Source organism: Falco peregrinus, chromosome 1 (genome assembly GCF_023634155.1).
Source record: "Falco peregrinus isolate bFalPer1 chromosome 1, bFalPer1.pri, whole genome shotgun sequence".
Classification (NCBI taxonomy): domain Eukaryota; kingdom Metazoa; phylum Chordata; class Aves; order Falconiformes; family Falconidae; genus Falco; species Falco peregrinus.
In genome coordinates this window covers 26,805,670-26,820,540 of record NC_073721.1, presented here as the reverse complement: position 1 = coordinate 26,820,540, position 14,871 = coordinate 26,805,670, and the positions used below count along the sequence as shown (strand labels likewise).

The window sequence follows — 14,871 nt, the reverse complement described above, 5'->3', positions numbered from 1 at the left end:
CTTTCATCTGCATTTGTGTGACATCCAGCGGCTGGATGGGTCAATCACAGGCTCCCATTTCTTGTGGAAGCTCTAAAAATGGCTCACAGCTCTCTTCAGCACACGAAAGCAGGAAATGTATGGGATATTAATGCTAACAGCGCAACTGTTTAATCTTGGTTTAAAAATAAACAGGTGATTAAAGCAGCTTGTTCAAGGGAAGAGGTTACAGATTTGTATGTGTCACTCATTGTAGACTTTAGAGTTCTTTCCCACTGCTACTGATGAGAACGCATCTCCTCGGTGCTCGTGCTGGGCATGGAGAAGTGAATAAACAATACATCACCCTAGTCAGAAACGAGTAATTTCTGTTTTCCTGCATTTAACTGTTGATTGCACCATGAGTGTCAAGACTTCCATCAATTTTGTCAGGAGCAGTACTGAGACAGGAGCCAAATTTTAATTATAACCTTTGAAATAGCCAAGATAACCAAATATAGTAAGATTGACTATACCATAATATTGAATTAGGCTTCTAAAAAGTTGTTTAAATTGAATGATCTAGAACTCCAGTCTTAAGTTTGAAATAATTACCTGAAATTAAAGCAATTGGCGGCAGTTGTGCAAAGTATTTTCTTTGCCATCATCATAATGACGACTTGACAGCAGCACTGCTCTTAGCTTTGTAGTTTATCCATTTTATTTTTCTTCCATGCAGGTAATGAATTAGTTTTGTTTATTGCACACTCATATAAAAATCACAGTTATTGCAGAGCATTTTTTTGCACTCTGTTATTATACAAATGCCAAAAAGGAAAAAGATGAGAACATAGAAGTTTCTCTGCTTTTCCAGTTTGCTTTGCAAGGGCCATAAACCCGCTTCATAAACCCAGCTAATTTCTTGTTGTGTGCAGGCTTTTTACACAGCAAAAGGAAAAAAGCACTATTAAAAAAAAAAGATTAATCTCATAAAACTTAACAGAAATATTGAGCATTAATATCTAGTGTCTGAAATTACTTTAAAATTGTGTTTTCAAACTGGCTAAATTTCAGGGGTAATATTTATTACTGGTGAACTATTTCCAGGATGTCAAAACATTATTTTGGTAGTAAATTTCATGTTGAGATAAATAAATCTAACACACACACACACAAAAGATTGTGCAGGCCTGGGTACTGCATACGAGACAAATGTTACCAGCAGAGACAGGAAAGCAGCAGCTGTGCACCATTCTTGGACACAAAGTCCTCAGGAGTCACGAGGTTAGCGCAGGATCTGTTTTTTCATGCCTGGTTTTGCTGACAACGGAGTCGCTTAGTCAACGATCATAATGAGAATGAAAGTCGTCTCCTAAAGTGAGACTAATTTTATGCTAATCTATGGCAAGGAAAAGCAAGTCAAATCTGTCAGAATTGTATCTAGAAGAAAACAAAGATCAGATATATGAAAATGCCCTTGCTGAGGTCCAGTCCTTTGAGCTGCCTCTTGGAACCACCCTAAGGTATGCATCTTTTACATAATATTATATAGTTTATGATGGGTTTGTTCCATTCTATAGCTGTTCTTTCGGTCAGCCCAATATATTAGAAACTTTGTTTTCCTGACCTTGAAATCCACAGGAAAGTTGAACTTAATTTCAATGTGATTGGTCCTAAATGAAAAATACAAACCAAGGTCACCTACTCAGCTCTTTCTTTTTAACCAGGACAAAGCTATCTGTTTACTGAAGGCTGGCTGCAGATTCTCTGTGAAGGAAGAAATTACTTTTAAATATGAAAACAAGGGGAAACTTGCTCTTTTGTGTAGCTGTGGTTTTAGTTTGAAGTTAACAGCTACATTTTTAAAGAATTCATTGCTTCTTATTCTTAAATTTTTAATAAATGCAGCTTTTTTTAATCACTAAAGACACAAGTACTTGTTTTACTGTTGATATTCCTAAATACCTGAAGATTTTAGTATTTTTTTTGATTTGCAGCTTATGCAAACTGTTCAATGGTAAAAGTGCAAGTGAAAAAACCTTCCTCTGCATATTCATTCCTACAAAAAAGTAATGCATAAAATATACTATGTGTCTAAGTATATTGTCAGTATCTGTAGAAGAGTTTTAAAAATAGCCTGCCTGGCACCGTGGGTGTCAGGTTGCAGTGACTATTAGGCTAAAGAAAGAAAACTTAATTTACCGTGAAAATGTATGTATCAATCTATTACATCAGTAATTTGCTGATGGGCAAAAAAAAAAAAAAAAAGGAACATGGGAAGATTGCTACTGCATTTGAGTGATTTCTTGAAGAAAATACTACTGCAGCAGTAGCCTGTAGGATTTTTCCTATTATCACTTTGCAGGCATTTGTCTGCATTTGGAATATTTGGAATAATCCTTGTTGATTTAGTAGGTGCCATCAATAAATTCATCTGAATCAGCACTGAATATTATAAAACCACAAGCGCAGGCAAGGTGTACGCAGTCTGCAGTGCCATTTATTAACTAGCGTCCAGGTGTAGTTGCACCAGGGTAGCGGAGCCGATGAATTTGATTACAGTAACTGGAAGGGTGCCAAGCGATCGTAGCTGGCTGGTGTCTATAGACTTTGATGTATTCGCAGTTGTAAGCTGCTGTCAGTTCCTCACTGGAGAAGCAGCCATACATCACCTGAAGTTTTACACTTGAGGCCTGTTTCTTTCATGTTGGTTTCCCACTTGTGGACAGATAACTTTGCCCAGAAAGCAGGTGTATCCTGTCTCCTGAGCATGCAAAACCCAAGGACTAGCTCATCTTTGGCCACAAACCACAAAGTGTATAATTTAAATAGAAAATGGGCTATTGCTCCTTCATTGAAAAATGAAGTACACATTCTCAAGGGCACTGGGAAGCAACATGTCAGTTTCTAGTAACACGGCAAGCCAGTGCACAAAAAGGTGCACTTTTGGTGGTTCTACCCGACCCCCAGATTTCTGTCACATAAAGAAAGGAAGGCGAGAAGCCGGTGACCTAACCCAAACGCAGAAGCTCCCGCAGAGCTTTCGCCTCAGGGGCCGGTGCCGCCGCCGCCGCCGCCCCCCTGCTGGGACTGGCACGGCGCGCGTGTACGGGAGCGGCAGCAGGTAAACGCAAAGCCAATGATCTTTTTTTAAAAAACACCTCAAGAAACAAAACAGAAGTAGGCTAGAGGAAAAGGTCAGTTTTGACCCTATAAGCCTTCAAGGCGTCCCTGCAGCGCGGTGCAGCGGGCGGCGGGAAGGGCAGCCCGCCCGTCCGCAGCGGGGCCGGGCCGGGGGGTGGGTGTCCCGCTTCCGTTACAGGGCGCTGCGCGGGTGCCCCCTGGCAGGGCTAGCTGCCCGCGATCTCCAGGGGACATCAGCGCCCGGAGGTGCCCGGGGGATGGAGGAGCTTTGCCGGGATCCCCCAGAGCAGCCCTGCCCCTGACAGGGGCCTCAGGGCACCGGCGAGCTGGGGCGAACCGGGCGGGCGGGACCCGGTGCGACCTGCTCCTCCTCGCCCCAGCCCCGGCCGCCTGCCCCCCTCGGCGACGGTAAGCCCTCCCCAGCGCTGCCCTCCCCAGCGCTGCCCGCAGCCCGGCTCCGCGGCCGCCTCCGCCCCTGGTCCCTCCCCGGCGCCTCTCGCAGCGGCGCGGCCGCCGGGTCCCTCCCCTCCAAGATGGCGGAGAGTCTCCCCGAGCATGATCGGATCCTGCAAGAGATCGAGAGCACCGACACGGCCTGCGTGGGACCCACCCTGAGGTGAGGGGTGGCGAGGGCCGCGGCGCCGACGGCGAGTGGGGGTTCCCGCCCCGCCAGCCCGGGGAGCCCCGGCCCGGCCCGGCCTGGCCCGGCCGCGCTTTCTGACAGCTCCTCCCCAGAGACACCGCGGGGCCGCTCCGGCGGGAGAGGCCGCTCCGGGCCCGGAGGGGATGCGCAGCCCTCGGGGCTCACAGCGGAGACCCGGCCGCTGCCTCCGGCCCCGGGCCCTGCGGGGGCGCCGCGCCCCGGCCCCCCTGAGGTGCTGGAGGGAGAAGGTGCCGCCGCGGCGCGGTGCGGGGCGGGCGGGCGGGCGGGCGGGGAGCGGTACCGGCGCGGCCGCGGGCGGCTGTCATGCGCGGGCCGGCGGCGCTGACAGGGCCGACGGTTGCTGCGGCCGTGCGCCAGAGCCCGGGCTGGCCTTCCTCTGTCATCGTCTGCCGGGGAAGCAGAGCGCTGCCCGCCTTCCGGCGGGGGTGGACGCGGTGGGCCGGAGCGGCGCCTCGACACGGGGCGCCGGGTCTGGGCCCGCCGGGGGCGGCCGGGTGGGGGGCCCCTGACGTAACCCGGCGCCGGCCTCTCCGGCGCCCGAACGGGGGAGGCTCCTGCCCCGCGCTTGGGCACGGGGCATTTCCCGGGGGTGTGCCGGCACCCCCGGGTCAGCGCCGAGAACGGGACCGACAGCGTGCAGCGGGTGGGTGTTCTCATCCGTGCCTGCGGGGCTCCTCTCTGTGCAGCCGGAACCTCCTGCCTCTGCCGGGTTCCTTCAGGAGATGTGTGCAGAGCGCTTCTGAAATGCCATGACTTCAATGGGTTTTGTTTATTTTTTGTTCTTTTCCCTCCAATTCCGTATACCGCCAAATGGCGTAGCCTGCACGTTGAAGAAAAGGTTTTATTTAACCTCTCCTGTTGGCAAGGAAGGTGCTGGGGAGGGAAGTACAGGGCCTGGAGGGGCTGGGTCATGGCGGAGGTGCAGGGGGAATGGGCATCTTCAACCTGGAGCTGTGCTGGTGCTTCCCTGATTAGAGATGTCTGAAAGAAGTGGAAGAAGTACAGACTGTGAATTTGCACGTTATCTTTTTGGGAAGATGTGGAGAGCCTGCGTGCAGGCAACTGGAAAAGGCGGTTTGTGTGGCAGCATGATTCGAAGAGGTGAGCACCATGGCGCTGCTGGCTTTCCCTGCAGAGGGGATGGTGCCTGCTGGAGAACGCGGGTAGGGCTGGGAAAGGACGAACACGGCGTGTGCAGATGGGGAACCCAGTGCCAGAACTGATGGAAGAGAAATGTACATTGCACGTGAAATGAGTCCCTTTGGATTTTGCAGCGAATGATTTTGTGGTTGTCTGTGTATCTCTGCAGCAGGCCTCCAGTGCTGAGGGCTGTGTGGGAAGTATCAGTCTGGGCATTTCTGCGAGGCTGGGCTAATCAGTCTTCAATGTGGTGGGGTGGCGCAGACATCACCCAGGGGCTGCTTGTTGGGTCAGCCTGGTCTTGGGGGCCAGCCCAGAGCAAACTGCGTTCTGATCTCCCCTTCCTGTTCCTTAAACACAGCTGGTATTGGGAATACAGTGTTAGGTGTTGAAGCTGAGCATCACAAGATGCTTCACCTGTGAGAGTTTGTGATCTCGGGCTGAGAGAGAGTAGCAGAGATGGTTTCAGACTTGAGTTGTCCCTGAAGGCAGTTTAGCCATGTTTCAGCTAACAAGCCCAGGCAGGTTGAAGCTGATGTCTGCAGAAAGCACACCAAAACAAAAAAACTTAGCAACAAAATATTAAATAGAATTGAAATCTTGCTACCATCTCCAGTATAGAGCTTGTATCAGAGGAACCTACGTTAAGGGCTTGCAGAGATCAGGCTGCACAGTAGAAGGCAGCATGTTTAGGAACCACAAATGATGAGGGAGGGATGTAAAAGGGGGAAGGGACAATATGAATCTCTTAGCCATATTAAACATTAAAATGTGTCAAAATTTGTATAAATATGAACGTTTAGTTTTTTAATTTCCTTGCGTGTTCCTGTCCTTTCTTTTCCTGTTAGTATCTCATCTGTCTTACCAATTTTGTTATTATACTGACTTTGTAGAAGGGGAGTTTTGCATTGCTGACCTTCAGAATTTTTAGAAAAGAGGTGCATGTTGGTCTGATTTAACCTCTAGTATTCATTTACAAATCAAAAAATGAGGCTAAAAAATGGTTACACCTGGCTGAGTGTCTTGAAAGAAGTCCGGCCAACATCACAGAAATATGCTGCTATTTTACAAGAACAGCAGTGTTTAAAATCAAAATTGTAGCAATCTCTTCATCTATGTATGTTAAAATTTGTGAATTGCTGTGTGAAACTGAAAAGTCTAAAATCCCACATCTAATTTCAAGACTTGTTTCAGTGAACAAAAGCATAAATGTGAAATGGAACATTATTTTCTGCATGAGATTTAGGTTTTACGTGCTAAACAATATAATAAATCAAAGAAATTAAATGAGTAATTCTATGTACAGTTGCATAAGGCTACAACATAAAGTGATCCATCGATTTCCAGTCGTAGAAGACATTGATGCCAGTTTTCTCATGTAATGACTGAAATTGCATTCATTTCATTACGTGAGATGGAATGTTTTTGTAATATATGGTCTGTAATGCTGGGAGAATATAGCATTGTGACATGAAATGAAGTACCAACTTAATGTACTTAAACAGCAGAACAAAAGAAGGGGCTCAAAGTGAGCAGTTTGGATAAGTAGCATGAGGTAACGCTAAATGCTGAAGATCGTAGGATATGCAAGATCTGACTTATCCTTAATTGTTCATATCAAGATCTTAATATCTTCCTAATGCATCCATGCTTCACAAAGTGTAATTTTTTTGTGGGCCATGTGTAGATTCCATGGAAACAAGTTTCTGGTCTTGTTTTTCTTTAGTGTTTTGTTTGCAAGTTTGGTATAGCTGTCTCTGCCAGGGTGTTGTTTCCTACGCTGCTAGAAGAGCAGCATCATTTGTGCTTATGATATAAAAATTAATAGCATATTTTGACACATAATGTTTTTGTGTGTAACTTACAGATAAGGAACAACATACAGACTGACCCTGCAGGTGATTTTCTAGGGCTGAGATCCATCCATGTATAGGAATGTGAAATGCAGGTTCTTCATAGGAGGAATGAAAGTACAGCTAGTACAGTTGGGCTTATTAACTATTTAGGAGCATAAGTTAGCTCCTAAAGATTGCTCTGCATCTCAAGAAATATAAAACGAAGAGATTGTATTTGATTAATTTGTATTTTATTTTATTAATTTTCTTTTTAAATTTTAAGTGGATGAATTTATTGACTTGAAATTTCTGGTATTTAACCTGCATTTCTAAGTTTAGTGACACACACTGAATTGTTATAAATAAGACTTAAATCAACTGTATAACATAACTTTCATTAAATAGGCAGACTGTGTATAAAACAGACCAGGACTGACTTTTTCAGCAGACTCTGTGAAGCTTTTATCAACATCTTTCTAGCTTTAATGGCTAACTAAATGAGATTAATGACAACACTTGTTAAAAGCTCATCACTCTCACCTTTTTATATAACGTGTTAATATCTTACAATTCATGTCATATACATACTGTTGGGCTTTGCAAAACCAGGGAGAGTTGTCAGTGCATTTCTAATATTTATAAAGGAAAAAGACAAAAAAGAAAGTCAATGTCCATATCCTTCTCTCTCTCTCAAAAAAAAGATAAACACATTAAAAAGTTAACAACAAGAAACTTCCAGGCCCTCACTGAACTCCACAGAAATACCTATTAATAAAATTCCAAGAATCAATTTTTAAGAGTGTTTTCCATACTTCTTAAATACTCTGTCAGACATGCCAGGGTAATTAATAAGATAAATTATATTCAGAAGAAAATAATTGACCTTGCCTGCTGGTTAGCTATGTTGGTTGAAATAGGTCAAAGTGGAGCTCAACGGTGTAGAAGACTCTGTTCTGCCAGCATCCTGATATCCTATACTTATGAGTCTCTTTGACCTTGTGGTAATGTGTAATATTTCAAAGCCCATTTTAAAAAATAAATAAATTAATTCTTAAGCTCTAGCTTGGCAATGTATTGCATAAGCATATGGTAGAATTTTTCTGAGCACTTCATCTCGTGAGCTGCACATTGAGTTTGCAGTGTTCTGTGATCCCCATGCACTGCCTGTCAGAGGAGTACCTCCATGTCCACAATCAGTTGACTAAACAACTAATACAAAACTAAAATAAAATTTAAAAATTATAAGGGAATCTATGATGGCAATTTTGTAGCTAAGGTGAAGTCGATGAGGAGGTGCTATGTCTATTGATGTATCTGTAAGTGGGATGTACTCTGTGGCTTTGATCCACAATCGGAGCTCAGAAAGTGCTCCTTGACAGTCAGTGTAAAAATGCTTTGAGACAACCTCTCTTCCTCTGCTCCTGAGATCTGCCATCACCAAGCTGTTGCCTGGTAGATGTCAGAGCCCCTTCTAGGTTGCTGGAAGTTCTGCTGGCCATGAAACTTCTTTGCAGAGTTATTAGAGGGTTTCCTATGAAGACATGTCACTGGCATGTTGTCTCTGGCTACGGGAATCACACCGCCAAGAGATGTTAGGTTGATGAGTTTCTGTCTGATGCCGCAGTATGCTGCGATGACCTTCCACTGACCTAGGACTGCATTGCACTGGTAAAAGCTGCACTGAGCCACCCAGCTGCAAAGCAAAATCACCTCTGCATGGTGCTGCTTTTGTAGGTTGAATAGAGTTTGGAGGTAGGATGTGTATTTGTTGTGAGCCTTATAAATGTGTATGGATGAAGTGTTAGAAGTGATTGATAACTGTTCATCCTGAACTTCTGTCCTTGTGTTGTAGAAAAGCTGAAAGTAAAAGGCACGCTTCAGTAAGGCATCGTTAGAGGACCAAATCAAGGAAGTGAAGGTAGCAATAGTGGTCCAGGCAAGACTGTTTTGTCCTTTCCCGATCAAAGTTTCTAAGAAAATTTGGAGGCAGAAATACAGAGTGAGAATCTCTGCTGCTTGAGTTGTGGTACACTTTGCAATTGCAGGTGTTTTGCCCGGACTGGGGGCTATAATTTGTATTTTGGAAATACTCATTTGAGGGGGGTCTGTCCAAAGCCAAATGAACAAATACCCTTTGGAGTATGATGGGATGCTCTGAAACCTCAGTGTAACTTGTTTTACTGAAAGCATACATTATTATTACAAGCAGGTATGATTTAGTTGTATGAATCTGTATCTTTAGCAGAATGGTTACTAAGCAGTAGCACAGGCAGACTTCTCTAGAAGTGGGAAGACAGTACAGTGTTAACACAGTCACAGGCTGGGAAGTATTTTTTCTGAGCACTTGCCAATGGGCTGTGAGGATTTGTGATGTGGTTATCCAATGACAAAGTGTGGTTGCCCTCATTTTTTGCACTGTGGTCTTACTTGTCAGGTATGGTTGTCTAAAGGCATTTTTCTGTGTTTTCATTATTTTGGTTTTGGACTGTGAGCCAGTAACTCACCTTTTTCTCTATAGTTTAATCTTTTAAATATAGAGCAAATGTAAGAAGAGTCTGAGATCATCAGCTGATGCTTTGAGTCAAAACTGAAATAGTTTGATCATGTATTTCAATTTCAAATAGTATGATAATGTTTTACAGTATTGTAGGCTTTTTTTATGGTTTGAAAATCAGTATACTGTTTGTTTTTTATCCCCATCAGTGGTCTGTCTTTAAGCCCTGCTCAGTTTTCAAGTTGATGTGTTCATTCTTTGTTCCTTTTCAAACTGAAGTTACAAAGTAGCCCAGAGGAACTAGAAATTCTGTGTGTGTTAGCTGTGGTCTTTTTTTGGATCAGGTCGCGGAGTGTACTTTGATGTATATTTATTTATTGGTTTACCTTTACTGTAATAGCTAACTCCCATTTTGCAACTGGGTTGCTATAGAGTAAGGAGAATGACCTGCTGGCTTGTAGTGTCAGTTGCACATTTTGTTACTTGCTGCAGGATCTGATGATATCCTGAGTGTTTAAGTTGAAAGGCAGCAGTCAGATAAAGCAACTGTCTATGTGAGCAGGTCTATCACCATGTATATTGCTATAAAAAAGCAATATTTTTTTTATCACTACTCCATTACATAGACTCAAAACAGTGTAAGAAGAGTGCGTGTTGTAGGCTGATTAATCTGGTATTTATATATTCAGCGACAGAACTGCAGTTCTGATTTTTCTGTAAGCTAGCCTGATAATTCAGGCAGATCTGCTGTTGGTGGCAGAAATATTTTAGAAGAAGGTGAGGATTTGCTTCCATTGCTGCAAGTTTCAACATAGTACTCAACTTTTTAGAAAGCCTGAAACTGTTTGTGGGTAACGATACCTGCACTGCATTTTTCTGTTGTGCAAAAAAATCTTTAGGTTCAATGCTGATTAAGTTTGTCATGAAATACATGTCTGCGAATCAGGTTATCTTGATCTTTTTAAGTATTCATGCATCAGCTTCTGACTCAGTTCTTGCTGTGTATTCCAAATGGGCAACTGCCAAGTGAAGGTTTAACCTAACTAGTAACCTATATGAATAATACTTCTGAAATAGTTCTCTCCAGTTTCGCAAGCATTACCAAAGAGCTTGAAATTGTTCCCGTGTTTAGGAAACATATTTCAAAATACAGTAAAGCTTTTAAAATAGAGATCATCTGCTGAGAGATCCAGAATAGTGTACTTGATACGTGGTTCATGCAGTTTGTATTATTGTGTGTCATCTAAATTTAGCCTTCTCATCATATGAATGGCTGTTCACTGTTACATCAGTTAAATTCAGGAAGGCCAATCGTTATTGTTATTCATGTTGTTTCTTCATCAACTTATTCCTCAAGCTGATTTTATTTAGTGTCTGTTGACCCAGATTTTGGACCTGCCATATGCATAATTTTACATCCTTCACAAATGCCAGTCACATGGGTGCTTTGTTTCTTGCAGATTTTTTGGTGAAGCTAACAGCATATTCTGTACTCTTATCTTTCTGTGTGCATTGCTGAACCATTGCTCTGAGACTTGGCAGTTTCCTCAATACAGATGTCTACCTGGGGAGCCTTAGCAGAATTGAATTAAATATAAGCCTGTTTCTGACCTGTAAGTGCTAGAGCGTTTGCACATACAAGGCTGAAATTACAGCAACTGCAGTTCAGCAAGTTTTGTCATGTTGCATTTTATGTATTATACTACTAAAACAAGCTCATAAAAATCTATGAGGATTGATATTTCTTAAATAATGCTTCTCAGATAATGCTAGGAATAGGATACTATTTCTATGGGTTGTAGTAAACTATTAAGTACTAACTTGTTCAAAAACATCAACCTAGCTTTGCATCAGCATCAAGTAATCGCATCAGATTTTATCTTACTGAAGGGCTTGCTATGGCTAGTTGTAAAATCCAGCTGTTGCCAGTCTTTCTGGCTATTATTTGGCGATGCTGGAAATGCTCAAACCTAATCCCTGTCACCACATGTTCGATTTAATGTTCAGTTTAAAGTGTGTTCAACAATGCGTCTCTTCCTCATCTTGTCAGTGCCTACTAAGGAATTACTTGTATGCCTGACAAACTGTTCTATGCAGGAAGGATTTAATGATCTCTCCTGGAGCCTGGCTGAAGCCCTTCCTGTACCTCAACCTTTGCCAGTAATACCAAACTAGTAGGGAGCTTAATCACTGACAGAGGTACTAAGAAGGAAAGAAGCAGGTTTTAGAGTGCATGAGCCTTGATGGAAGGATTTGGGGTTTGACAGAGAGGAATTAAAAGATGTCTTTGAACAGTTGTGCACTAGAGACCTGCAGAGAGGGCTGGGACCTTTTTTTTGTTTGTTTTGCCAGAGCATGAGAAAGGCGTTCAGCCCTAATACTGTGAGTTGGATTTCCACTGTCTTCAGAGAAAGTAATTTGCTTGCAAAACTGCAGTGTAACTTGCAATTCTCCTATGAAGCAGAGTAATACACAATTAATAATGCATATACTGTAGTATGTTTACCTAGGGGGATAATTTTGAGGCATTTCAACTTAAGAAAGAAGTGTTTAAACTTTCAAGTATTGTGTACTTCAATTTTAATATCCTCCGCTCTCCTTTCTGTTACAGACATTTAGATGTTTGTGTTGGTAGCAGCTTTCACTGGGACTTTCACAATTTGCCCACTTCCTTATGTGCAGAGTAACTTTGAAGGATCTCCACCCCACTGATTTCAGCGAGGCAATGTTTTATTTTGGGTTTTGGTTTTAGTTAATTTCAGCATAAAAGTAACATAGTTAATACTTTTTTATACTGTATGTTTGCTCTGTTTTGTTTCATAAACTTAGGAAACTCCTAATTAGGAAGACAATGCATGCTGCCGCCTCTTGAAATGCGGAGTTTCTGTGGGGTGCATGAACAGATATTCTCTCGGGCATGAACGGATTTTCTGCCGTGTAGTCTGTTTATTGAGCAGGTAGAGGACTGGAGTAAGGTAACAAAGACTAGTGGAAGTCAGTTGCTTCAACACTGTTGGCTGCTTCCTAGCAGGCAGAAACATTGTGAGTTAGTTTTGATTGGGCTTTTGAATTAAAAACAGACTTTTTTAAAAAAATCTTTCATTTTCTTCAGTGATCCTGGAAGATGTGCATGTGCAAAGGATGAATAGTACAGACTGTTGATCTGTATGTATTATATAGCCTATGCAAGCTCACAGTGTTAACAAACGTTAACAATATGTTTGCAGAGGAATGTGACACATCAAATAATTACCTGGTTTGATCTGTGTTGTAATATAATACATTCTTAATCCAGTTGATTTTGAAACTTTTTTGTTATTGGATATTTCATTTAATCTGGAACTTCTTGATTTCTAAAAGAATACATTTACATCTGTATAGTGGTGTATTCAAAGCTTATTGAAATAAGCAACTTAGACATTTGTGTCCATTCTATTGTGTGTTCTATTTTGTATGTCTCGTGAAGGCTCTACTGAAACAATTGGTATGTATTTATCTTGAGGATTATGTCTAAAGTGCCGCAGATGAAGAAGACATATTAGCTATAGGTTGTACTAGATGGCAAAGTATTATTATGTGTAATAGTGTCCCATGACTGGGACATGTGTAACAGAAATCTGATCAAATCTTTAAAAAGAACTTCAGAAGCTCACAATTTCATTTATAGATGAATCCATTGCTCCTAAAATGGAACAATTTGTGTTATAGTCTGTGAAAATTAAGGGAAGATGAGAATATTGCTATATGGAGTTCAGTTTCTTATTTTATTTTCTATGAAATAACATAGGTTTCACTGTATTGTTTAGGTATATGAAACAAATGGTCAAACTCGATCTTTTGTTACATGGCAATAGCTAATACCAAAGTGAATGAAGCTGGCATTTTCTTTTTTTGCGGTTTTTTTCTTTAAATCTACTATTACAACACAAAATTTGATTTAAAAAAAAAAAAAAAGAGTAGCGCAGCACTTGTTTTTCAGTTTCTTGCTTCATACATCAGTAAGTCGCACAAAGGCTTAGCAGGAAGAGGCATCTCCTTGGTCAGCAGTGCAAAAACAGGAAGGAGGAAGTCTATTGCAAATCTGGGTTTGCTGATTATCAGTTCATGTTTCGCTGCAGAGGATGTCCATTAACAGCCATCAGCGTGATCCATTGCTTATCCAGCATGAACAATGACTGCTGTAGTGCTGCTACTACAGAATATGGGCCCTACTTATAGGAAGTAATGTTAACTAACAAACTGTACTCAGCCCTTTCCTGCTCATAGAAACAGGATACTATTAGTGAGAACAATTCACAGAAATTGCACATCCAGGAAAACCAGGCAAGCAAAGCATAACAGCTAAACTAAGATTAATAAAATCTTTTCTCTGATGAGGGCATAGCTTGAGTTCTACATTGTTCTGGCATGTAATACGATCTTTTAAATAGAGCGGTAAGATGTAATTATGAATAAGGATGGCAGAACTGGACCCTAGGTAGCCTGGCATAGAAAGGCTGCTTAGGTTTTAAGAAATGTGCTTATTACCCTAACTCCAGTTGAATTACAGGAAACACCTGGATATTATTTTATAAAGCTTTTTAGGGTGTATGCAGCAACCTATATAAAATTACTCCATGGAAAAAACCTTACAAAGTTTGCAGTTTGTGTAAACAGAAAATATCTTTGTATATTGTAGGACAAAGGAAGTTTCTGCAGTGTTTCCTGTGAAAATGCAGTTTAAATGGAGTGTGTGATACAGTATCGTGCTTAGGAATGCCATGGTTATAGTCACAATGACAGGTCTGTTTTAAGGGCAGAATCTAATTTGCATGGTCAGTGTTTTGTGCTTGCATTGGTCCCACTGAACTTCATTGTGCAAATTTGAATTTTAAATATTATTTCATTTTATAACTTTTTTTAATATCTCTTTCCCACCACCCCCTACACCCAATCAAATCAGAAATGGAGGGAGAGGGCGAACATCTACCGGGCCACTTCTTACAGCATGTATATGGGAGCTAGTTGAAAGCATTTCTAGCCTCGGTACAAAATTGGCTTTGGTAGCAGGATATAAATTCTAAAAACATGATTTTCCACAAGCATAGTTCCTTCATTTTGAGAGTTGGTTTATTTGTGTGTGTGTTTTAAGTATTACTTTGAAAAATGGAATAAAAACTGTATGTCTAAGTTTCTTTATTTTGTGACTTTGTTTCATCAAAGTGATCAGTGAAATTTATTTCTGCGCCCCGCCCCCCTCCCCCCAATGCTGAATCTGAGGCTCTGCAAATGAATCTTTTTCTCTTGCATCCTTTGGAACTCAGAAGTTGCATGGTCAGGCTTACGTTCCGTGTCAAACTTATACAACTATTGTGCAGATATGTGTAATTCCCATCATCATCACAGCATTCATGGAGATGTAACTGATTGGCACTTACTAAGTGATTATCAGTATCGTGAAAGGAATGTATACAAAAAGTTTTTAATTGCTTCATATGTCTTGTGTAATCAGGAAATAAAAGATTTTGTGGCAATGTGGGCAGGGGTTGGGAACCTGCAATTCATCCTAGGAATGGGACAGAACAGGATGTGTTGGGGATGTGTGAAAATGGTGGAAGGGGGCAAGTCACTAGTGAGGAGCTACTTTGTCCTGTAAA

The 14,871-nt window shown here is 42.0% G+C and overlaps 1 protein-coding gene across 9 annotated transcripts in view; it reads left to right on the top strand.

The window, feature by feature from the left end:
- Positions 1-1,277: 1,277 nt before the first annotated feature.
- The window catches only part of EXOC6 (exocyst complex component 6), a 95,811-nt gene continuing 82,217 nt past the window's right edge, over positions 1,278-14,871 (top strand). For 2 of the 9 annotated variants that reach the window (XM_027788978.2, XM_055793995.1), the window contains exon 1: positions 1,278-1,481. In XM_027788978.2, the coding sequence (XP_027644779.2) occupies positions 1,360-1,481 (122 nt within the window). In that variant the 5' untranslated portion in view covers positions 1,278-1,359. Of the gene's footprint in view, positions 1,482-3,545; positions 3,719-4,691; positions 4,868-14,871 lie in introns of those variants that run through there. The other 7 variants (XM_055793996.1, XM_055793997.1, XM_055793998.1 and 4 more) reach the window with 7 other exon arrangements.